The 24,464-nt window shown below is 41.1% G+C and overlaps 3 protein-coding genes across 6 annotated transcripts in view; 1 reads left to right on the top strand and 2 right to left on the bottom strand.

Annotated features, from left to right (window-relative positions):
* ddhd2 (DDHD domain containing 2) overlaps nt 1-7,617 on the bottom strand; it is a 14,411-nt gene extending 6,794 nt beyond the window's left edge. For 2 of the 4 annotated variants that reach the window (XM_034090841.2, XM_034090843.2), the window contains exons 1-11: nt 7,523-7,617; nt 6,368-6,535; nt 4,531-4,723; nt 2,497-2,693; nt 1,984-2,073; nt 1,770-1,890; nt 1,213-1,302; nt 981-1,122; nt 290-498; nt 141-202; nt 12-38 (exon numbers count right to left, since the gene is read on the bottom strand). In XM_034090841.2, the coding sequence (XP_033946732.1) occupies nt 12-38; nt 141-202; nt 290-498; nt 981-1,122; nt 1,213-1,302; nt 1,770-1,890; nt 1,984-2,073; nt 2,497-2,693; nt 4,531-4,723; nt 6,368-6,481 (1,245 nt within the window). In that variant the 5' untranslated portion in view covers nt 6,482-6,535; nt 7,523-7,617. Of the gene's footprint in view, nt 1-11; nt 39-140; nt 203-289; nt 499-980; nt 1,123-1,212; nt 1,303-1,769; nt 1,891-1,983; nt 2,074-2,496; nt 2,694-4,530; nt 4,724-4,912; nt 5,182-6,367; nt 6,536-7,522 lie in introns of those variants that run through there. The other 2 variants (XM_034090842.2, XM_034090844.2) reach the window with 2 other exon arrangements.
* A 1,297-nt stretch (nt 7,618-8,914) lies between these two features.
* Nucleotides 8,915-22,052, top strand: LOC117452045 (clustered mitochondria protein homolog). Its single transcript, XM_034090467.2, has 28 exons — nt 8,915-9,254; nt 10,583-10,692; nt 10,823-10,994; nt 12,064-12,201; nt 12,639-12,787; nt 13,144-13,298; nt 13,524-13,646; nt 13,779-13,911; nt 14,014-14,106; nt 14,532-14,698; nt 15,166-15,345; nt 15,754-16,191; nt 16,289-16,362; nt 16,457-16,561; nt 16,642-16,742; nt 16,833-16,985; nt 17,084-17,146; nt 17,254-17,492; nt 18,323-18,407; nt 18,534-18,687; nt 18,813-18,952; nt 19,246-19,326; nt 19,463-19,588; nt 19,673-19,782; nt 19,888-19,981; nt 20,266-20,391; nt 20,493-20,566; nt 21,177-22,052. The coding sequence occupies exons 1-28, from the start codon at nt 9,209-9,211 to the stop codon at nt 21,823-21,825; spliced, it is 4,278 nt and encodes a 1,425-aa protein (XP_033946358.1). The 5' UTR covers nt 8,915-9,208; the 3' UTR covers nt 21,826-22,052.
* Nucleotides 22,053-22,627: 575 nt separating this feature from the next.
* Nucleotides 22,628-24,355, bottom strand: srrd (SRR1 domain containing). Its single transcript, XM_034090469.2, has 6 exons — nt 23,975-24,355; nt 23,845-23,885; nt 23,548-23,741; nt 23,357-23,455; nt 23,061-23,212; nt 22,628-22,974 (listed from the first exon to the last, which is right to left on the bottom strand). The coding sequence occupies exons 1-6, from the start codon at nt 24,121-24,123 to the stop codon at nt 22,710-22,712; spliced, it is 900 nt and encodes a 299-aa protein (XP_033946360.1). The 5' UTR covers nt 24,124-24,355; the 3' UTR covers nt 22,628-22,709.
* Between the last annotated feature and the right edge of the window lie 109 nt (nt 24,356-24,464).

Below are 24,464 nucleotides of genomic sequence, written 5' to 3'. Positions count from 1 at the left end.
GTGTCGTGGTGCATATGAAAGGATTCACCAGAGAGAACCTAAAGCAAAGGAAGGGAGAGAAAGTGGAGAGGATTTCATTATTCACATTCCTTTTTTATCTGTTTACTGATGGTATATCTTAGCCATGAATGTTATCGTACCCCCTGTCTGGCATTTGATCCATTCCTTTGATTGGTTAGCAGGTCAAACAGGATCAGAGAACCTGAGGAGATAAAAGGAAAGAGTGGAACTTCAGCATTGGAATGAGTTGTTGTGACTGTGTGTGTGTTTGACTTTGTACATGTCCTACCCAGGCTATGGCCCACCACTGAAATGGCCCCGTTGAAGCCTGAGTGTCTCTGTTTAAAGAGGGTGTGGAGCTTGTTGATCTCTGAGGCCACTGTGTCCACGATGGTCTGGCAGTAGGTGGGGCTGTTATAGAAAAACAGGTCCAGCAGAGTGTCGTTGGTGAAATGTCTCAGCCTGCTGATGCTCGGCAGCGTGATCCTCTGGATGTCCCTAGGAAGTGGGGGAAGGAAGCGAACACAGAGTTTGAACGTTTTCTGCAAATATTCTTCAGTAGGAAAAATGTGGCTCTGTTGTTATTTATAGCCTCAGAGACTGGTGCCAATTGGTAGAGAGTGCACTGAAGGCAGACTACTTTCAGAGTCAAATGTAAATCTACCCCACCGATGCAGAAAATATGTTGCTTCATTTTTTTTAATGTTTATGTGTAAACTACCAATATGGCTACTAATTGAATCATTTTTAAATGTATTTATTATTCAGCGAGTTTTATTTTGTATCTTCTTTTATGCACTATATGTATTCCATGTTATCTCATCTATTATCTCTATCTTATCATTTGGCATTTTGCAGGTTTGGACATAAAAGGAATTAGCTTTGGTGTATAATAATGCATTAATAAAATCAGTAAACAACATTGTAAAAACGATTTGAATGCAAACAAAATGTAGATGTGTATTTGTCTGTATACTTACTCATCCACACCAGTGGCATCTCCGTGTAAAGCGGTGTGCCAGTTGACTGGGAGGAACTCCACCCTCCCTACCTGTCCGTCCTGCTGGGCGCGCTTATAGTGAGAGCCCAGGAGGGACAGGGAAGCACTCCTGAAGTCATTTACTGGAGAGATATTTAAAACAATAAAGTCATACATACACATAAATATATGCATATAAACAACAATACACACACAGACCAGCTCACACTTACCGCACTGTATGATGGATCTGAAGCGCAGGTCACATGCCGGGCCGATGCCATGGACCATAAAGACTAGATGGTCAACCTTTTCTGGTTCACCTGGGAACACACACATAAATAAGTGTAAACTGTAGGTATACCTTATGATGTAATGAGCCCCTGGTAGACCCCCACACAATACAGACTGATGCAATCTTGCAAACCTGCAATGTGCAATATAGACACTTTTATTTGCTATTGTATTGTGCAATAATCACTTTTATGTGAAGAACATACATTATTTATAAGTGTCCCAATATTTGTATATAGATTTTTTATAAGGTCTGAACACCATAATATGTCACTTTGTTTTTTGTTTTTTTTATTGCTACTACTAATTTTTTAAGCCATGGTTGTACTGTCTTTATTTTGTATTGTATTACTAATTTTCTACCTGCTATGCCACTTTTGCTGTAACACTACACATTTCCAGGCTGCGGGACTAATAAAGGAATTCTGAATATGATTATTTTGTAGTTAATGTTGTACTGATACACACACACACACACACACACACACACACACACCTTCAGGTATTTCTACATTGATGTTGCACACTCCCCTTTTGACTGTGCGAGGCCGGGTCTGCTCCGAGGGGGACGACTGCCACTCATCCTGCAATCCTATTGGCTGATACTGCATTATCAGCTGGAGCAGGGAAATTAAGGAGAAGAGGCTTACAAGGAGAAAACAATGTACCTAACTAAATATATTTACATAAAAGCCCTGGTGTGGCCTTACTTTGGGGTTGTGTAAGATGACAGTTTCTCCAGAGGGAAACTCCAGCTTCGTCTTCCATTCATTCAAGGTGACTGCAACCATATAGGCCTCCTGAAAAATTGGAGGAAGGGAGAGGAAGGAACCAAAGACAAACATAAATTAAAAAATTAAATAGGAAAAGGCAAAGTAGGAAGAGAATAAAATCAGAAGATCTAGGAGTGAGCAGTGTTAGAGCAATTCTTCTGTTTTGTAAAAAGTGCCAAATATTGTCACCTAATCGTGACCTCTGTAGTCAAGGAAGTATAAAAGACTACATTTCCCACGGTGCCAGCCTCTTAAAAGACACAGAGATGGGAAACCTTTGCAAGACACAGTTTTAACCATTAAGTTATATTAGCCAACACAAAGTAAAAGAAAGAAATACGATATACTTTATTTGAGTTTTGTCTCTTTTGTTTTGATTTGTTTGACTATTGTAAAGCCCTATGTTCTTTGTTGTATGTGTGTGATGAGTTTTATTTCAGTGTGAAATACCTCCAGGCACTTGCAGAAGTCCTCGGGGTAAGGCATGAACTTGGTGTCTTTGTCTCCTTTGTAGAACCAGGAGCAGCGGCGTACTTCAGTGGGACCCTGCTCCCAGTACACAGCGTAGCGCTTCCTCTCCCTGACATGTACGTCATACCGCTCTCCATCCACAGCTATCACCACCTCATCCCCATCCTTGTCTCCAACTGCACACACACATACACAAGCCAAAACAAGGGGTTTATAAGACACTCTCCAAATACTGTGTCTTAATCACGTTTTTTAAATATCTTCTGCAGCAGCCTCACCAGGATGATACAGTGAGTGAACTCTCCTGGAATAATATGGACATATATCATCTTTAGGATTGTGAGCAAAAGAACACTTATATTGTCAAAGGCAATAACTTAGTATGCCTGTTAAGCCCCCCAAGCCTGTTTTTCAGGTCTCAGGCTCGAAAATGACATTTCCACAACAAATGACAATAACTTCACTTCTAAAAGGGGCAAATTAATAATCTTTTTTCTCAAAGTAATGATAAACCTGTGAGTTGGATGCAGAAAAGTCAGAATCAATATAGATGTTTTTTATTTTAAAGAAAATTCAGATTGAACATGGTAAAAAAATGTAAATGATAGTGTCCGCCCAACAAAAAAAACATTACTTATAGTGAAAACCACCCTTGGATGATGGGTTAGTAGACTAAAAGCTTTAGGAATCCAAAGTACAACCTATAATAAGTACCCTGTATCAAGATGGATGCAAAACAAGTGACATTTGACCTTTTTAGAGAGGTTTAGCAAAAGAAACTCCACCTCTGGGGTCATTTGGGTGGAAATGGGTGTATTTGCCGTTTCTCTGGAACCCATTGGTCGATTTTGATGATTTACATCTCTTTTGAACCGTTAGAGCCAATATAATCGAAGGCGAATTTCCACATACACACACACATTACCATTGAGAAATGAGAGCTATGCGTACCTATACCTATTTTACGCTCTGAAATCTGAAAATGTAAAACTAGGTTTATTGCTGATGGATTATCAGAAATCATTTCAAAGTGACACATTGGATTAATCTATGGATTAACCTTCAGCAGCGTTTTTATCGTTGTAATGCCATTGAAGACAACTTTTTATCAGAATAACAGCTAAGGTAAGAAATGTGCCGTTTTTGCTACCTAATGCTATGTGTTGTGATGTCTGTTTTTGTTTCTCATGTCGCGAGTTTTGATCATAGAGTGATGATACTGATACCTATCGAATCTGTGTAATCTCACGATGCTAATCGATGGGTTGGATGTGCAGTTACGATAAGTAATAAGGGTGTTTATACCGTGAGTTCTGTGCTAACGGCGTTAGCATTTGTTCGCTCAGGGCTAATTCAGAGGCTCAGCGTTAGTCTTGTGTTTTTTTTTTGCTAAAAATGGTTCATATCATCAGTTAACTGAGTTTCTTCCCGTTACATGGATATTAAACATTCATAGTTTATTACATCTTAAGAAGCCCTCAGACACTGTTGCTTGCAGATGTTGTGGTTTCGGCCCCTTCGGCGGGTCCGTGGGGCTTAACAGGTTGAGTCCCTATAGAATATTTGGGAAATCATGTTTTCCAATTATTTGGTATTTAATCACTACTGTTTTTTGTTGTTGTATATTTTCCCTTTAGGTAATGGCTGTGTATGATTATCACTGGACAGTAGAAGCTCAATATGTTGAAAGGAAGATCTCACACAAAGACAACAATGGTTAATACCACAATGTGTTGTTTTTACAAAAAAGGATCCCTGAGACTTTTAATATGAATATTACAGATGTCAAATCTGAAATGATCTAAATATCAATCATAAAGAGGCTGACCTTGAAACTTCGTGAAACAGAAGCACCTTAAACGTCCTACTGGGTACCAGGCCGGTGTTAACAACAGTAATGTGTTGATATTTTATCTTTGAGCAGCAAACTCCCTATTTTCTTACTTTTCACAGACCAAATTAGACATGTACGATATATTTTGTACATGTAAAGTATATACACAAGCTGCTCACCAGTGTTAAGGGCGTTCTCTAGTTTGTCGGAGTCGTCTCTGCTGAAAGGAAGCCACGTTGTGTTGTCATCGCCCCGTGGACAGAAGAACCAGTGAGGCTGCACTTCTCGATAAGGAGCTGGGGCCGAATCCATGTCCAGCAGCTCAAATGAAGATGTGGAAGAAGGAGAGGCCTCATCCACCACATGCGGCACCTGAGGAAAAATGATGCTTAATCAATATTTCTTCTTCCTATCAGCAATATTGCTCTGTTCCTAAGTAAAAAGCAAATGCCTGCTATATACACCGTTATCTACACCTGTCCACTGCTCAACTCTGCATCTTCCAATATAAGTAAATAAAGAAATGTAAGCTTATTCTGAGCCCTTCCATTAAGTTCTTACTGAGGAACCTGAGACCATGAGAGAAAGCAAAGGAGAGTCGGACAGAAAAGGATCAGGCCTCCCCTTGGTCGGGCGCACAAAGCCCTGTTTTATTCTTTCCTCTTCTATAAGCCGCCTCTTCTTCTTTCCACAACTGATAGAGCTACAGCTTGTAAACAACCTTTTGCCACTGAATATCTAACAATCACAAACAATGCTGCAAGTAACCCATTTGGTCCTTCACTGCCGCTTCTGTTTCAGTGTGTTGAAAGAGAGCCTACCACTGCTTGACACAACAACATACACCCACATTCACACACTGCCAAATCAGCTGCCAAATCAATTGTCAGATGTGTATACACAACAGGTGTACAGATTTTTAAAAAAAGATTGAGAAGTATGACACCCTCTCTCAGAAATTAAACTGGTTTATCTCCTTGCAAATATTCCTTTCTGCATGCATGACATGCAACATTCAAAGTCCATTTGGTATTTAACCTTTAGGAAAATTATACAATGCTAATAATGTATTATTTACATATATATCCACATTATCGTGTTGAGAGACAGACACAAGTTGACACCAGCCCTAGACACCATGCTGATTTTCTCGCCTGGACTAGGTTCTGTGTGCAAACATTTACAATGTGTGCATAACTACAGAGGGACAGTATGTGACTTGCATCCATAGCACCTTCATTTCTACTTTGCCCTACTATCGTTCAGTAGGTGCAAAGTGCAGCTGCTATTTTTGCCTGAGAGGACACAAGGACATGCTTTTTTTTAAGACTCATTACAATATGTCATGTGACAACTGGATTTGGCTACTACTTGTGTTGGTTAACAAATCTACACACTTTTTCATTTGAGAGGAATAAATAATTTTTCTATCACTACTTTTGCGACAGAGAATTGTAATACTAGCATGACCTTGAAACTTTAGAGGGTTTCAAGGTCGATGTTGTTGTTTATTAAAAGGTACACTGTTTCTTCTATACAATTGTCAACAGTAGCTTAAACCTCTAAGGGTTTCCCTGATCACAGATCAGTCTAGTCCAGAGCTGAGATTATGACCTTATTGGAGAGAACAGGGTGTTCTTTTATCCATAACTACAGCTGATCAATGAGGAATGAGGATAGGACTAAAGAAAATCTTAGATAAACCATTTACATTGAATTGTTAAATTCTGAGGCTCACAAAACTGAAAAGTTAGACTGGGTCTTCGTTCTCTCTAGCATTATGGATTTCAAAATTATTCTTGAGATAAAAGATGTCGATGACTAATTCTCAATTACACAAGGTATGTATGCCTGTGTTATAAGTGTTTTACACATTAATGGGTTTTCCTTTACCTCAATTTAATCCAGCCAGTCATACCTGCAATGCCTAATCATAATTGAACCCTAACCCAATTATAAAGCCACAGGAATCAACTGTGTTACACCCACTGGCAACAATCACACACGCTCCCTCACCTGATCCTCAGGTGCGTTCCCTGTTTTCTGAGCAGGTTTATCTAGCAGGTCTTGGTTGTTGACTTCTGGGGCAGCCTCAGATAGACCCCCCTCTTCACCAGGAATGTGCGACATTAGCCAAGGAGCTGACCCCAACCCTCAGCTCTGACCTGCGCAAAAGCACAGGACCTGTAATAACAGAAAGGAGCTATTGTTACTATTACATAAAATAAGATGTAGCCTCAGCTGACAAGCTTTCAAGGGATTGACTAGTGATACCTGCAGAAAACGGAGCGGTTTAACCTTAACATGTATCTAATCTCAGCAGGTCTCAGAATAAACTGACAGCTCATTAGCTGAGAAACCTTTAAGTCAATGAAGAATATAAACAGGTTACAGTTATATGTATCGTTAAATCACACAGGGGATGCTTTATAAGTGAGGTTTATGTATGTACAGTTAGTCAGCACCAGAGGTGGAAGAAGCACTCAGATATTGTACTTAAGTAAAAGTAGAAGTACCAGAGTGTAGGAATGCTCTGTTAAAAGTAAAGTCCTGCATTCAAAATGTACTTAAAGTAACAAAAGTAAAAAGTACTTATTATGCAGATTGGCCCATTTCAGAATAATATCATGTTTCAAATTATAATTATTGATGGATTAGTGTGATCAAATCTGGTAAAGGTAGAGGTAACTTTATTACTGTATGATGCAGGGGAGCTTGTGAATTTAATCCAGGTGTAACTAAAGTCTTATTTAAGTGCTGTTTATATTTCACATCATTAATCATGTGTGGAGGAAAAGTATACAAATGTACCTCTGAATTGTAGTGGAGTCGAAGTAACAACAAATGGAAATACTCAAGTGAAGTACAAGTCTCTCAGAATTGTACTTGAATACAGTATTTGAATATTTCTACTTAGTTACTTTTAGCCTAAAAGTTAGCCTAACTTTCTTACATAATCTTAAACAGAATGACCTAATGTTTACATCTTACAGCGGTTTATTTTGTATTTAAAGGGATGCAACAACACATCACCAAGGGATGTTGCTAGCTAATTCACGTTAGCTAAATGACGATGGCTAGAAGGGACTCTATTTATGCTTTCCGTCTCAGGTTTTGGTGTTTTTTGGATCATATAGCATTAATCACAATCAGTCGTTAACATAAACTTACCGATAACTTCGCAGTTAATGTAGAGGGTGTGAAATGCTGGTTAGCTCGTCCATGCTAGCTCGGATAGTAAAGGACAGCCTCCTGTCAAACGATGCCGTGTTTCCGTGCGCTCGGAATTAGCAGCACTACTAGACGGACGTTAACTAACAACCAAGCTAACGGAAGAAATAAAGGGTATACACATCATGTTTGTATAAAGAATATTCTTAATATATTAATAGATTTAATATTCAATCATCCTTAATCAAAAAGTCTCCGAAAACCACCTTTGAACATGTATCACACAAGAACCCAACCATCCTGGGTAAAAGGTACATTTCCGAGGAACATGTAAAGGCAACATGAAATCACACAACCTCACCAGGCCGCCGCCCCCTAACTAATAAACTGACGTTTGCTATGAGTTTCATTACTGTTTTTCTGCAGTGAACACGAGAGGTGTACAAAGTTCAGGTTTCAACAATGTAGTTGAAGGTAAACTTAACTTGTAACATGTCTACATCAATGCAGTCATTGTGAATTTAATGATTGTTGTGTGGTAGCTGCGTTACATTGTTATGAACCAAAATATAGGCTTATGCCTGTGGTTGTCTAAAGGAGAATTGTATACAATCGGTTTTTTTTCAACTGTAATATCCATGTTATGTCGAGCACTTGCAGGAATAAGTAGGTATGTGTTTCGAACTGATGCATGCTAGACTTTCCTGTCTTTTATCTGATAGGTAACTAATACCAGGGATTAACATGCTGTAGATGTAGATGTTAGGAGGAATGTAAATCAATACAGCATGGCATTTTAGCAATAACAAAGAAGTGACTTGCTCCGCCATACCCAGTAATGTTGTTTGGTTTGCACTGAGATATGCCCAGGTATGTGTGCAATGTGAATGTAGATGGTGTAGGCCTCTCAACAACTATAACCACTAAATCATGAGACAGGCACACCCAATTGTGGCAGGTGAACTGTCTCAGGACAGCCTTCACTTTCATGAGTGTAACAAACAGTATTCACCCGAATGAACCCATTTGATCTTAGATTAGAGGAATTATAGTGGTCATAGTTAGATAGCGGTCCCTCTGTTATCATAAAATCATGTGATTCACTAAATACCATTTGTAGTATGAAGTACTTCAAGTCAAGAGTGGCGTGTGTGTGTGTGTGTGTGTGTGTGTGTGTGTGTGTGTGTGTGTGTGTGTGTGTGTGTGTGTGTGTGTGTGTGTGTGTGTGTGTGTGTGTGTGTGTGTGTGTGTGTGTGTGTGTGTGTGTGTGTGTGTGTGTGTGTGTGTGTGTGTGTGTGTGTGTGTGTGTGTGTGTGTGTGTGTGTGTGTGTGTGTGTGTGTGTGTGTGTGTGTGTGTGTGTGTGTGTGGACACACCCAGTCCAACAAAGTTTGAGAGTAATGACTGTGCGGAGCAATACGAGGGTGTGGCTTTTTCACTCAGGGAGAACAGATAAACTGCGTTTTCCTTGAGAGAGGGGCAGGAGTCAAAATCCTCCGAAGACAGACGTTTACTTTACTTTCACTCTGCTGGGCTCTCTCAACAATCCAGCGGCACTTCTCTTCTCACTCTGTGTGCCTTCCCCCAGTAGTTTGAAGCAAGACTTTTTTTTAAAGGAGAAGAGTCTGCTAGCACATAGAAGTCAAAACACAAGAGTTCAGCTCAAGAAAAACTAAAACACGCAGCCATGAAGGACAAAGTGAGGAGAGGAGGAAGAAATCATGCCAAGACTGGTGAGAAATCCCTGCAATGTTTTCTCTTTTCTGCTTCTCTTTCTCTCTTTGTTTCTCTTGTTGTTGCATTTTCCTCTTCCTTCTTTTTTCTGCCTGCTGCCTCTCTCGCTGGAGAATGTGAGGAGGGTGGGAGATTTAGCACTGCACTGCTGCCCTGAACATGGCTGGTGCTGTTGTTTGCTTTCACCAACTTTTTAACCACTGGAAGATCTGGTCCAATCTGGTCTGCTGTGCTAACTTTTTACGACGAATGTATGCACAGAGACAAATGCTGAACCAACCTGAAAACCTTAGACAAACTGTACATTCTATGATTGTTAATGGAGAGAGAAGACTAATAAAAGCTTTTATTGAAATCTCTGTATGATATTTCTCCAAAACTAAAAACGTCAACAACCTAAACTACCTATGCTTTGCTATAATTTCAAGTGAGTCTTTCACCTTGTTTGAACCTTTGTAACCCTTCACGAGACAGAATGATTGAATTTAGGAAGAGTGTGATAACCATTCTTCAGGTGAGATCAGACCTCTTACATGATGATGTTAAATTCTACCACTTTTATGGTACAAACTAACCACAGAAATCATTGACAAAATAAACTCTACAGGCCTGAAAACAATGCTACTTTCTGTAGTAGTAAGGCTTCAGTAGAAAAGAGGCTGATGGCTCCTTGACCACAGAGAGGTGGGAACTTATTCCAACCAATCGTGAACAGGGAAACTCCTTTTTGGGTGCTTTTCCAGTTTTAAACTATGAAATCTATCATCAGGCTTGTGTTCATGCATCCATGACTCTAAGCACGCTCGCTTTACTGTCAAGCTCTAGGTTTGTATATGTTAGGTGTTTTGCCATCCTGCTGTCTGCACATGCCAGCGCTGGGTGTGGTTGTCCCTTCACACTGAGATGACATATAGACTAATAGGAACATTCAACAGGTTTAGTCACACTGCATGTTAAGGAACAAGCTACAACCTGCTCCCTCTCTGATTCGGTGTGAGTGTTATGAAGCGGGCACACCCCACTTTCTCTCTTGGGAAGTTCCTTGCATACATTTGCCCTAACCCTCCGGCACTCTGACACACACAGACTCTGCAGTTAAGCTCATGATAATTTAAAAGGAGATCAGCACACTTGTCTCTGCGGCAACAGATGATCTGAACATAATTCATTCATTCCGATACTCGTGTATTTTCTAGGGCAGGTTTTCAGGATGAATAGTGAGCTGGAAGCAAACCAAGCATGTAATGAGTTGAAGGCAGGAAAACAACCTCAAATATTTTCTTGTCGAGTGCCATTCCTTACTTGGTTGCTTTTCTCCTTTAAACAGATGCAGTGAGCCCGACTCGTGGAAAAGATGCTGTTGGTATTAAGGAACTTGAGGACACTTCATTCCCTGTGAAGATCCAAGGAGCAGGAGTAGAGCCATTTGACTTGCAGGTACACAACTAGACTGCAATTTCCTCCTATTCACTGTTTTGTTATAATAATTTGACACAACTATACTTATACATAACAGTTTTATATTTGGTATTTTCTTCTTTCTGAGTGTATTTATGTGTCTTTGTAGGTCCATGGCTTTTGGCTTGTTCAGGATGCAGTAATGACTCTGCTTTTGAAGGACGAGGTGTGTCCCCGTTCCAACTTGTCTTTAGCGCTCGCTGGTACGACTCTGGACCCGCTTGCAGAACTGCAAAGCCTAAAGGGGCTTAAACCAGGAGCCATCATTCGCCTGGTGGAAGGTATTATACTCGGTTTTTCTGAGAGAATTCTCTTTTCATTCTGCTTTATGTCCAATCTATATTTTTGTATTATTTTCCTTAATAACTGTAATGTCAGTATTTCATGTTTTTGGGGGGATTTCTTTTTTTAAATTGCCTGGCAGCATTATTGCATACTCAAGCTGTATTAAATGACTTACTAATACATTTTGAAATAGGGCTGCCCAATATATAATTTTTCATCTTACTGTCTCGATGATATGTAACTATAATCCTAATTAATGCTGCTTTTTGTGTCCAGTTCAATGTTCAAAAATTAATGTTTTATTCAGTTTAACAAGCATTTTGTTGTATTTTTGCACTATAATAAAAGTAGCAGAAAGGCAGATCTAAGTACACTCTATAAATGATTTATTATAATTTACAATCTTATCACGATATTCATCAACGAGTGCCCTTATTTTAAGCAGTTTTAGCTTTTGAACACTAACAATGAATGTATTTAGTTTTTCTTTGTACTTTTACCAATACGGTATATGCTCTCCTGCACGTCCCCATGTGTCCTAGTCTGCATAAGCTGAATGTAGGATAATGGTGTAATGATTAATGATAGAATCAGAATAGACAACAAGATTATAGTCCTTATATTCATCACACCCATCGTCCTCTCCCTTTCACACCCAATAACAACTCTCTCTCATCTCATAGCTGACTCACCTTCTGAGTCATCTTAACGAGGTTTACGTTGCAGAGATTTCAAATGTGTGCCAACAAATTATTCTGCTTCTTGCCAGATAGCTGTTGAAACAATTAAAACCAACTACCTTGTCATCTTTTATTAGATACAGTATATTGACTCAGACTTGTATCTGTGAGAGTACACACCATTGACTACATGGTACTTAATATTACTTCAATTTAAATAGTCTTGAACTCATGTAAGGGGATCATGACATCCAATGGTAATTGTCTTCGGAATGATCTTGAATCAAATCTCTCCTGTGCATTCTTGCTGTAGAAAAACAAAGAGGGTCCACAGTTTCATTAGGGAGAGGCTCACATTTATAACACCACCTTGTGACCTTTTCAGAGCCCTACACCGCCCGCTCAGCCAGGCACCATCTGGCCCGAGTGGTGGAGCTGCTGAGAGCGTCTGGACCTCAGGATGCACTCAGAGAGGGACGCTCCCCCAGCATACTGGAGACACTCACACACACACCAACACCAGGTACACACACACAATGCACTTAGACAACCAAAAAGAGATACAAAATTAACAAAATGCTCTACTTTGAAAAACTGCTCTTCATATTAGTACACCTTACAACAAAACACAGCCCCTCCTTAGAATCGTTTCTCTTATACCTTTTGAACATTTGAATATCAACCCTAAATGCAACATTTTAGGGGCTTTTTACAAAACTGTATTTTATTTTACATCTTAATTATCCTAATTTGGCTATAAATCAGCTTCCGTTATCCCTACGTTTGAATGGAATTTATTATTTTGAGAAGGCTCTTTTTCTCTCTGTATATCTCTTTGTTGTTGTTTTCCTTTTCTTTTGTAATTGACTTACTCTCTCAAGTGTAAATAAAGTTTGAATGTCTTTCTTTACTATTGTGATGATGATGAACTTTGATAATCTCCTTTCATTACTGCTGAAGACTCACCAAATGGAAAGAGCCTGAAACGCTCTCTAAGCAACACAAAGTCAGAAACCAGCAGCCAGGATGGAGCTCCGCCTGAGTTCCTCCTCCCTGGATCCTTGGACAGACCCCTCATGGGTCTGCTGCCACACAGCTCCCAACACGACGTACGTAACCACCGGAGCCTCGTTTCACACACACACACACACACACACACACACACACACACACACACACACACACACACACACACACACACACACACACACACACACACACACACACACACAGGGGCGCCGCCAGGGATTTTGGGCCCCATGAAAAGATATCACATTGGTTCCTTAAAAATGTTTGGGCCCCTGTCAGTCACGGGCCCTTAGAATCGTCCTAACTTTTCACCCCCTTACGGCGCCCCTGCACACACACACACACACACACACACACACACACACACACACACACACACACACACACACACACACACACACACTGACTCTCTTTATCTGAATTTATTTCTCATCAGGCCCCCAGCTACCTGAAGGACTTGTCTCTCAGCTGCTGGAACCCGATTCCAGGACACAGGAAGCTGCAGGGAGACTTCCTGTACATCACCGTGGTGACAATGGAGGGGCGGCGGTGTGACATCACTTCCTGTCCTAAAGGTTTCTTCATCAACAGGTAAAGAAACAATATTAGATGAAATGTTTAATTACAATCTCCCTTCTATAGGTACAGTTCATAATAATAATGATTATATATGTGACAACATTTATTAATTATAAAAGAGTGATGTACCCTTCTGAGTAAATGAAGGAATAAATGGCAACACAATAATTAGACTTTAAGAAGATATATTTTTTATTTAATCTTTTATAATGCTCTCTTCCCCCTTCTTCATCTCAGGTCTACAGAGGAACTGTTTGACCCTCGTCCCTCACAGTCCTCCCCAGTTTGTCACTGTTTAACTGATCTGCTCTGTCAAATCAGCTCTGCCTTCAAACAAGCTTTGACTACACTCAAAAACAGGTGACATCACTATATATACATATTTTCAGAATCCAGAAACAATTAGGGCTTTGGAGTGTTGTATGGTATTATATGATTCACTTGAGATGTATGATTATATGATGATATTAACTATTGCATTTCTTCCTTTAGGTCTCAGTTGCCTTCGGTGGAGGTGATGCCCACTCCCTACCACACCCTGAGCTGGCTCGGGCCTCCCTGCGCCTCTCGCATCCACAAGAACACCTTCAGCAGACTGGGAATGGATGATCAGCTGGAAACACAGGTTATTTCTAACAAAAGTTGTAAAGCAAAGTTGTGGCTTTGTATTGTGTATCAAGCTGCTGGCAGTGATATTAAATGTAACTATGTGTGGTATTACCTGTAGGCTCCTGACTGGAATGAGGAGTTGCAAGCTGCCAGAGATCTTCCACAAGGCAGTCTGGAGGAGAGGCTGCGGAGAGACAAAACGCTGCTCCAGGTAACCAAGAAAGAAGGAATGAATGTTAATGTGTCAAACATGCTAAGAAAAAAGAACAATAGGAATCCATGAACGGGATCTGGTTGAAAGGGAAAGTAAAGTAGTTCTTAAACTGCTGTGACAATGTACCCTTTTTAGGATAATGTTGCTACTGCCCAATTGTTTGGTTTTTATTTGATTTCATATAATGTATTTTTTATTATATATTTCAATTGTATTTCTTTCAAATGATGTCCTGTCTTGTCTTTGCCTCTGTTTTTCAAATGTTTGATAAAAGAATGAAAAATGAATAAACATATTGTTAAAAAAAGAAAGAAAGAATGCCAAACCACAGCAGGACAGTTCACGTTTTGGCCTTTCAACATCCTCTGTAAACTCCTCCATGTCCCTTCATTGGTACCTGTGTTTGTGTTGTTGTTTTCCAGGTCAACAGCGCATTTGCCAGGGCTGTGGCGCAGGGCGCAGAAACAGTTGTAGATGGCTTTGTGGAGCCAGCGAATGGAAACCCTGAAGACCCAGCTTACCTGTGGGGAGGCCTGTTCATCAGCCAGGGGGCAGCAAGCACAATGTTCGGTGGGGAGAGGGGTCGCAGGTGAGAGCAGATCACAAGTTCAGTTACAAGATTGTACAGACATTTGCTCTTAAAGCTACGCTAGGCAATTTATTTAAGAAGCGTATTTAGTCAGATTTGTTGAAATGCCTTTTACATCGCGAAGCAGTCAATGAATCAAAGGTTCTGCAAAAAAAAGTCTGGCATCTGTGGCTGTTGCAGAAATCCCATTCAATCATTTAATGGCCTCCATGCCCGTGTACCGGCAGGCCCTTTACCAGATTTGTACACATCGTGCGTCACCGCAGTCTTCAACAAGACTTGGCAGACCTAATGTTACAATCATTTAATGTTAACTTGACAGCTGTGAGTTGTATCCATGTTGGTTGTCTTAGCCCAACATAATATTATGTCTCTGATTTTCTGATATTAAAACGTGTTTGTTTCGCTCTGTGAATGAAATTGATTTGGACCTGATTATCTAAATGTTTCCTCGTGTCTACTTGCAGGGCTGCTCAGAGGCTGGAGCTTCAGGGCGTGCAGGCCTACAGTGAGCTGGAGGGTCTGCAGGGTCTTCACACTCTGCCTACAGCCATCGTCGACTACAGGGGGGTTCGTCTGTCTGCTCAGGGTCTGGCCCCCGGGCTGGAGGGCTCAGACCGGGACCAGGCAGCTGCTCCTGCCGAAAGGTATAGGACTCATTATTCAACAGTCTAATGTGGTACTTAGCGCTGTCACAAAGACACTTAAAATATATTTTGGGATCTCCATAGACATTTTGAGAATAAATCAACTACACAATCCTTAAGATTCCTCTTTTTAAAGTTGTCTTTCTTTTTGGAAAATGATTCCAACTCTTTTTACTGAAAATTATATATATATATTATATAAACATCACAAAATAGAAACATTTAAATAGTGTATTTAGATGCAAAGACAGCCTGTAACCATTCATATACCAAAGCATACAAATACGTTATTTGATGGATGATTTAAGAGCTGCTGGATTATTTAAAAGGTTGCACCACATGTGTTGTATTTACATCATATCTATATTTCATTTTTTTCTGCTTATTCTTTCTTATTTTGCTCTACAGAGGCTTGCTGTACGGGGTGAATGCAGGACCTCAAGAGTCCCCCCAGCGCATGCGACTGCTGGAGCTCTTGGCTGTGTCGGCCAAACATCTCTCTCTGCAGAGATATGTTGTTGTGACGTCCAACAATTACAAGGTACCACTGTTCACCTCTGTGGACGCACAGGGCCTGCTGGGGGCTGATGGGAGGTTCTACATACTGGACGTGTTCAGGACCTTCCCAGCTGATGCCAACTTCTGCCCAGACGTTGAGAGAGAAGGCCAGGCAGTCACTGAAGACGAGGAGAGTAACACAAAGTCTGAAGAGGGCGAGGAGGAGAAGGGTTGTGTCAAAAAAGGGTGGCCAGAGAATTATCACTCAGACTCTGGGCTTCCCAAGAGCTTCCCTCACGGACTCTGCAGACTGAGGCCAGAGCTGGTGCAGGCCTTCAAAGAGCACAAGTGAGTTCCATATGAAAAACAAAAATACGTTGAATTCAGTTTTTTTCAAAAAACGTCTTTTCTGTATGGCTGACGTTTTTTTGTATTCTTCTTTTAGACATTGCCAGTTCACTCAGCATGTCAGGGAGCTGTTGGAGGAGAATGGAGGCTTTGAAGAATGTGCAATAGCTAGTAAGAAGTGATTTAGTAGATGTAACTGATACCAAAATCACAGCTATTACGGATCTTTTGGCCATTATATTGAAATATTTCTGTATAATTGCAGGTGATTCTCGGTCCACTAATGCAGTACGAGCTGCTTGTAAAGAAGTGGGCTCAGTCAGCAACATCATCTTTGAGATGCGCTTTAATCCAAGTGTCTTCTCTCCAGGTAGAAAAACTAAACACACACACTCAAACACATCTTTTACCATAACACAACATAACAGGGTTCTTGTGCTTTATGTTTAGAAGTATCCTTCCCTCCTGGTGATAGTAAGTCAACAAAGCTGCAGGAGAGGTTACTGAGGGAAGCCGCCGCTTTCATCGTCACACATCAGATACCAGCCTTTGTAAGTAGATCCATTGTTTACATTCTATAATGGGCACAGCTTTTGCAAGCATGAAACCTGCTCATCATACGTGTGTGTCTGTGTGTGCAGGTGGAGTATTGCCTACACAGCAATGAGGCACCAATGGATGGAGCTTCTCTAAAACAGGCGCTACATCAGAGGGGCATCAGCCTCCGCTATCTGGGCCATGTGATGACCGCCATCAGCCAATCCGAACACAAGGAGCGCCTGAGGCATATAATGGTGTGTTTAATTACGAATGAGTTCAAACTAAAACTAGTCTTTCTGATGTTCTCACCCTCTTAACTGTGCTTTCTGACACCCTCTTTCCATCTAAACAGAGAGCGGTCATAGGGGACATTTTCACCCGCTCAACAAGGAGAGTGTTCAACAACTTCCTCCAGGTACTTGACAGTATTCTGCACAGAGCATGTTTGCGTACCTCAAGTTGCTCTGCAGGTGTGGGTCCTCACTCAAAAATGAACTGCAGCCTCCGGTTATGTCTTTGCAGGGTGTTGACGTGCCTAGCCTCTCTGCAGCTGTCAGTCACTTCCTCTGCTGCCTATTGGTTCCCCACTTCACACCTACTCCCGTGGTGGAGGAGACCAAGAAGAAGTCTAGGCGGCGCGGCAGAGGGCCCGGGGCGGGGGCCGCTGAGAGCTCACCCTGGAGCACGCTCACTGGGGCAGAGCTGTGGACCCTGCTCTGCCAGGAGGCTGCTGACACATACAACATCTCTGACAGCCTTGGGTGAGCAAACAGCCTTTGTTTGTTGTCCCCTCATGTTTGTTTGTTTGTTTGTTTGACAAAGGCTCAGAGTCCATTTTAGAACAAGTTTGAGATGTTGATCGTCTTTACTTTCATCATGTCTCAACTAGTGCTCAAGACGTGAGGACCCCACAAAGTCAATGGCAAAAACAATACATAATAGGACCAGAAATAGTCATATTTATACATATTTGATAACAGTGAGACTGAGACAGAATAAAAAAGAATCCATTTACTTCAAATTAAAGGTGGGGTAGGTCATTTTGGAGAAACCAGCTTGAGTGCGCTAGAATTTGAAAATACACAACCGGAAAAAATCTGCCACTTCCTTACAGAGCCCCTCCTCCAACACACACGAACGCGCACATGACCAATGAGGGCACGAGATAAGTTTGTGCACAGATGGAAGGCTGACAGGCGGGTAGTTCATCCAGTTACTTTAGCCGGGCCGGCTCAGATGATTGGTCGTGCTTTTTACAGCGCCACGGCTTCCACTGATGACATTTTTTTATGGATTTGTTGTCAAAGCACTTAAGATATTCATTGCTATCGGGATGTTAAGAGCATTCCATGGAATATAACAACAAGTGTATCTCGAGCCGGTTTCTCAAACTTACCTACCCCACCTTTAATATTAAAATACAAGTGAGTTCCTTCCTACTTGTTTAGAAGAGGATGGATACTGTGTTCTAAAATGTTTTGCTGTTTATAGGATGAATTGCTGTACAGGCTAGTGGCTTATTCTTGGTCAATGCTTATGACTTTTCTTGCTTTACAATTTAAGAAACACGTGTCATTTTTCTCTGTGACAGCTCTGGTCCAAACCACCTGGTGGAGCACTACGGTCTTCAGAAGCTCTCTTTGCTCAGAGAGTTCTGTTTAAAGACTGGAGTACAGGTAAGAGCAAACAAATAGAGTGAGGTTTTTATAAACATTGACTCAAAATTGAAAATAGCAGATAAAAAATTGAAAAGACTTATACTAAAAGGGAAAGTATGTTTCTTATTTCTCTGTCTACACTAGTTGAGACTGAGAGACTACATCCTCGACAACCAAAATAAAGCTCCCATTGGTCCAGACGACGTCCTCAACATCTTCCCCGTTGTCAAGCACAATGAAATGCCAACTGTGGATGCTTCAAAAGCACACCGTGCTGCAGAGAGCTTCATTAAAAAGGGTAGGTCAATAAAGACGAGTCCTTGAGCTCCAGATTCTTGTATCTGTAATCCTTGTGCTACATGGGCCTTTTGAACAAAATGTAAATGAAATGTAAATTCATAACGGTATGTTTCTCAACTGCAGGTCTGATGGATCAGGCCCATGAAAAGCTCAAAGAAGCCACCTACTTGTTTGGTAGAGTGTGTGATGACCTGAACCCAGAGTCCTGTTTCTGCCACACCCTGTTGGCCAAGGTGGCCTTTATACAGGGCAAAGCAGCTGAGGTAGGCTAACTGTGCTAAGTATTAGCTGCTACATTAGGCAAGTTATTGACTTGTTTTAAAATTAACACATTTTACAAACATTTGAGACAGAAATATTGTACTTGTTACTCTACAACATATATCTGACAGTTTAGTTAAAATCACTTCAGAAGATTTTACAAAGTGAAAGAGTGTACCATGACACTATGGAAAATGTAAAAATGTCGTAAAAACGAAAACGAATTTCACTTATTGTCTATACATTAAGCTGGCCATTAATTATTGTCATCACCGTGGTTTCCTTTGTTCTAAAGGCTCGCAGTGTCCAGCTGAAAGCAGTGGTCATCAGTGAGAGAGTGCTTGGCTTCGACCATCCAAACACTATCCAGCAATACGTGAGTATACCTACATATTGTTCTTGATGCTACAAACCCCTGCTCACTCTGAGATAGATATGAACTGTATATTTTTAGAGACTTTTAATGCACTTTAAATGTGTTTAGAGTGATTATTCTCATTTGTTCTATGCAGGCCCTCTTGGCGGTGTATGTGTTTGCTGGAGGGGAAACAGCCCTAGCCCAGAAGTGTCTCCTCAGAGCTCGTCTGCTTATACTAACGGTCCACGGAGAGGACCATCCCTACATCGCAACAGTGGATGTAAGTTACAACACCTATAGCGCACAAAAAAAGATTTTAACAATATCATTTTTGACAATGATAATCCTCATTGTTTTCTTGCAGAGCTGTCTTGGGTTGGTTCTGACTGGGGATCAGAGAGGTCAGTTCTTAAAGAACGCTCTGAGACTCAACACCTCCTTCTTCGGCGCCTCACATCTGCACACTGCTCTCAGGTAAGCTTGCATTCATACTTTGCAATAAAAGTAATAAAGTTGAGCTACTTTGTCCCGTTTTCTAACATCACACAATTCCTTGACGTGTTTTTCGTGTCTGTACAGCGAGCACCTGGTGGCCCACTGGATGTGTAGCAAGGGTGACTACAGGAGTGCCATGACCCATGAGAAAGAGGCCCTCGCTGCTTTCACCTCCATAGTGAGTACATCTATTGAAATGATATGAAAAAGAATGTTGTGGTAAAGGAAAAAAATCCTCCCAAACTAATTCTCCAACTAACACAGACAAACAATACAACACAAATGATGCACACAACATACTTGTGTAAACAAATCTGTTATTTTCATGGTTCTACTGCTAAAGGTGTGAAAAATGTGTTCCTGTTTTTCAGGGAATAGTTTGGATGGGTATCCTCTTAAATCATACACACCTCTGTGTCGTTTGCGCATTAGAGTAATCTTATGACATATGTCTTTTCTCAGTTTGGAGAGGATCACGCTCAGACACGCATCAGCAAAGAGCTTCTGTGCACAATAACCAAGCAAGCAGTGAAGGTGGAGCGCTCCCTCCGGCAGGCAGGAGCCGACTGCACGGAGCCGGCGGTGGAGGTAAGCCCAGGAGCTCAGTCTGTCTCTGAAAGCATTGACATGAATATTACAAAGTCAAAGGGAAGTTTGTTTATTAATCTCCCTGTCCTCTCGGTCCTCAGTATCTATCCTCCAAATCTGACACTGTGGTGGAGCAAATGGTTCTGGTGACAGGGATCAGGAGCATCACACACAGGTACATATTCATTGTGATGTATATGATATGCTTAAACTTGTTGAAGCAATGTGACCCACACTCTTGACCCACAATTCTGGCATCAATTGGTTGTTGATCGATAGTGATTTTTGTATCATTGTAAGAAATTACGCAAAAATCCCTTAAATGTATTTATTTGAAGAATTATGAACAAGATATGTTCTTATTGCAAATGTGTGTACTATCTATACTGAAGTAAGTAATGGTGATACTGTCTCAGACCTATTTTGGCATATCTTTCTTACTTATAGTCCAACGAATGCACACATATTGCTACATCTGTGATGTGACTGTATCATTTCCCCCAAGATTTATGATACTTAGAAATGGGCCATTCTGCACTAAAAAGTATTTTTAATACTCTTTTTTTGTTCTCCTGGACTTTTGTTGCAATTCTAAAAATTAAAAAAAAAGTTGAATCACTATTTTAATAATAGTGATTACACTTTATAACTTTCAAACACTAAGTCATGCATTCACTTTTTCAAAGATACCATCTGCATAGCTACCAGCCTTTATTGCTATTACAAAATGTAAGAAAAAGTGTTTAAATGTTTTGGAAGCCACTTATTAACTTGTGCTTTCACAGGGATGGGCTCCAGGAGTATTGGAAGAAACACAAAGAACTAAAGGCAGCAGTGGCAAAGGAACTTGGATTCATTGTAAGCAACGGGGTCGTCACCCTGATTGTTAACGGAGAAGAGAAAAGCTCAGATCCAAACACAGGAAGCGGGAAGGAAGCTGAGGATGAAGGAAGCCCAGCGTTGGAGAATGCCAGCGACAGCCAACAGGAGCAGCCAGAGGAAGAGAGCTCAGAGAAAAGTGCTGCCATGACTAATGGTCATGTAGTGGAGCCCGCTGTAGAGAGCCAGCAAGGGGAGAAAGCAGATGTAGAGGGAGGAGAGAGTGACATAGCTTCAGATGCTGAGGTCAATATTATGAATGGGGGGTCAGAGGTCAGTGGTGCAGGACAGGAAACTGAGTCCAGTGCACCAAATGAAGTAAACAGCAACATAGTCAATGGGGAGGTAAAATCTAATGCAACAGCTGATGAGATTAAATCAGAGTCAAATGGGGTTAATGGTGAGATCAATGGAGCCTGTGACGTCACTGTAAGGCATTCATTCCTTAAGAGCAATGGAACCTGGGCAGATGTTGTTTCCAAAGCCAATGGAGCAGCAGACACAGCAGTCAATGGAACAGCAGGCAGTGTCCCTAACGGAGAAGCTGAAGAGTGAACACATGTCAAACAGGAACACAGTGTTGTAGTCAAGTTTTTCTTAGTCACTGCTGTAAGATGACACTCTCCCAGGATCCCAGATGTATTATGATCCGATAAACTAAAGCAGGCAACAGAATGAGATGATGAATATTACTTTTTGCTGAAGGTGTTTTTTCCTGATTCTGGGAGAGGGCTGTACTGTTGAGTGTTATTCTTTTTCAACAATAAACTTTTTACTGGTTACTCTGGTTATGATGTTGTTGTTTTTTTAAATACCTGGGTGTAGACGGATGTGTTTTACAAACAATCACATTACAAAACATACCTGAAAGCATGGGACTCCAAAATGGGGTTTATGACCCCTAGGGGCTCCTTAGAGTTACTGCAGTGTGTGCCAGAGTAGATATTTGTAAAGCCCTTTACAAACATTAAAATATATTTGAAAATGCACATCAAAGTACAACTATACAAACATATAATTAGCATAAATAAATTGGCCTGTGTGTAAAAGAACCGTAACATTTTCCCATTGATGACAACTATGACAACTGATTTTGATCATTGTAAAACCGTTGGCCTCAACACCCTTGATATAAACTGTAGCCTGCTGCAGAGTAATGCTCTGGAAAGTTAAGTCTACACGGTGTTGGATATCCAGTGATGTCCCACCTGCTGAACCAGTGGGAGCCACACCCAGCTTCACGCTGAGCTGGGTGTGCTCACAAACAAATGGAACGCCATACATGTGCAAAAACCGTAGTGTGTTGAGAAAATTCAGATTGCATTTGTCTAATATTTTACAAAAAAAACCACCTTGAGGCAAACTATGATTTTATTGAAAGAGTCTCCAATTAGAGGTAGGGCTCTCTTGTTTAAAAAAAAAATGGCAACAATATAAAGTCAGTTTATGGTTCCTCCCCTTTCTCCCACATGTGTTTCCCTCTGAATTATCTCTAAATCAGGACAGTGTTGGTACTGTGGCTCAGGCGGCTCTGCCCAGGTGGATTGTGGGAGACGGTTAAGGCTGCTGGTTGGAAAGGTGATGACTGCAGTGTCACTGAAGACGTCAATCAGACGGGATGGACAAGGCAGCAGTCTGTCCTCACACACAGACACAGCCTGAGTAATGTAGATGTAGTCCCGCTTGAATTCTCTCTCGATAGTTCTGTTGGGATGACAGACAGGAAATGTAACCTCACCTCAGCTGCCATTTCTTTAACATCATCTCCATCATTTATGTCTTGTACTAACCTGTCCAAAATGCCATTGAAGCTGTTTCCAATGATTATCATCCGAGGAAGACATTGAGTACTCCAATTCTTCCACAGAAGGTTGTTGTACAGAGCTTTCCCACAATGCATTAGGTAAAAGAGTGTGGGCTTAGTCGCCAGACGCTTTCCTTCCTGCAAAATATAGGGAGACGTTCATCGTATTGTTAGTTTCAACATCTTCAACAACACTGGCAGATTAATTGTATTTGATCGATTGTATGTGCAGGGAACTTGCAGTTTTTGTACATGTATAACAGGTACAAAATTATTACTGACCTCATTTTCTGTGAGTACAGTCAAACCCAGCTGCATTAACACATCCCTCTCTCCAGATGAGAAGGCGGGGTCATAAATAAAGCAGTCCTTCAGAGAAATCTAAAACAGAAGGTGAAGTCAGACACAGAACTCAATGAACAGGGTTTCATGAAGACTGTTAGTTATCTCATTAGATCAACACATCCTCTAACCTGTCCTGCGTCCAATAGCAGCAGCAACATGGCGAGCTGGAAGCGAGCTGAGACACACGAGGAAAAGGAGCCAAGGCCATAACACACACAGTCCAGATGTTGAAACAGCTGGCCATCTTCTGTGGGGCCTTCTGGGTCCCTGTCCTCTTGAGGTTTTGAGAGCTCTACTGATCCTAGTGCCACCAGAAGCTGCTCTGAAGACAAGAGTCCCCAAAAGGGTCACTGAGCTGCATGATAAATGACTCCATAGTCAAACTAATATATTTGTTGATACTGACACCACTTCAGAGTACTCACCTTTCCACTGAGGCCAAAACTCCTCGCATCTTAGCTCAGACCTGCAGAAGGAGGGGATTAGCAATGTTACTGGTTACAACATGAACAATTAATGATATCCCTAAGGTTTCTGCTTAACTGGACTTCTTACAATGTGTCTCTGATTCTTTTTACAGTTTTCCCGATGTCCAGCGGCTCCTGGCAGCATCTTGAGTTTGAGGACACCTGAAGTGGTTTTGATTTCCGCGCTGCACCTTTTCGTCGCCGGGCAACTTGCCACTGCTCCCCGGTGTCCGACATCTGTTTTAATTCACCGGTGACCCATGTACAAACGTATAAATACTTCTTTACAATATATTTTCCATTAACAAAGTTCTTATGTGAGTGCTTCCATGGGCTGGCGAGTCTAAAGCCATACGGATTATTTTGAGTGCAACACAATCATTTTGCTCTTCCGATGTCATGCCAAATAGTAAATCGTGTTTGTAAAATTACTTGGTCAATAAACGAACTATAGACGTGTAGGTTACATATATTAAAAGAAACGTTAATACGCTTTATATTATAATAATGATATAAATTAGCGATAGACAATTTATGGGTACAAAGTTCGGTGTAACACCGGCAGCTACGGTGACAAC

Source organism: Pseudochaenichthys georgianus, chromosome 9 (assembly GCF_902827115.2).
Source record: "Pseudochaenichthys georgianus chromosome 9, fPseGeo1.2, whole genome shotgun sequence".
NCBI lineage: Eukaryota > Metazoa > Chordata > Actinopteri > Perciformes > Channichthyidae > Pseudochaenichthys > Pseudochaenichthys georgianus.
Note: the sequence above shows the minus strand (reverse complement) of the source record. Positions and strands in the feature narration are given on the sequence as shown.

What these genes read in the sequence shown, in the direction of transcription:
- LOC117452045 (XM_034090467.2), top strand. Translation starts at nt 9,209, where the DNA reads ATGAAGGACAAAGTGAGGAGAGGAGGAAGAAATCATGCCAAGACTG. An exon ending in TGAAGAATGTGCAATAGCTA is followed by an intron (nt 16,363 to 16,456) that starts GTAAGAAGTGAT and finishes GTATAATTGCAG; the next exon opens with GTGATTCTCGGTCCACTAAT. An exon ending in CATCTGCACACTGCTCTCAG is followed by an intron (nt 19,783 to 19,887) that starts GTAAGCTTGCAT and finishes GTGTCTGTACAG; the next exon opens with CGAGCACCTGGTGGCCCACT.
- srrd (XM_034090469.2), bottom strand. Translation starts at nt 24,123, where the DNA reads ATGTCGGACACCGGGGAGCAGTGGCAAGTTGCCCGGCGACGAAAAGGT. An exon ending in TGCTATTGGACGCAGGACAG is followed by an intron (nt 23,456 to 23,547) that starts GTTAGAGGATGT and finishes CTTCTGTTTTAG; the next exon opens with ATTTCTCTGAAGGACTGCTT. An exon ending in CTGTACTCACAGAAAATGAG is followed by an intron (nt 23,213 to 23,356) that starts GTCAGTAATAAT and finishes TATATTTTGCAG; the next exon opens with GAAGGAAAGCGTCTGGCGAC.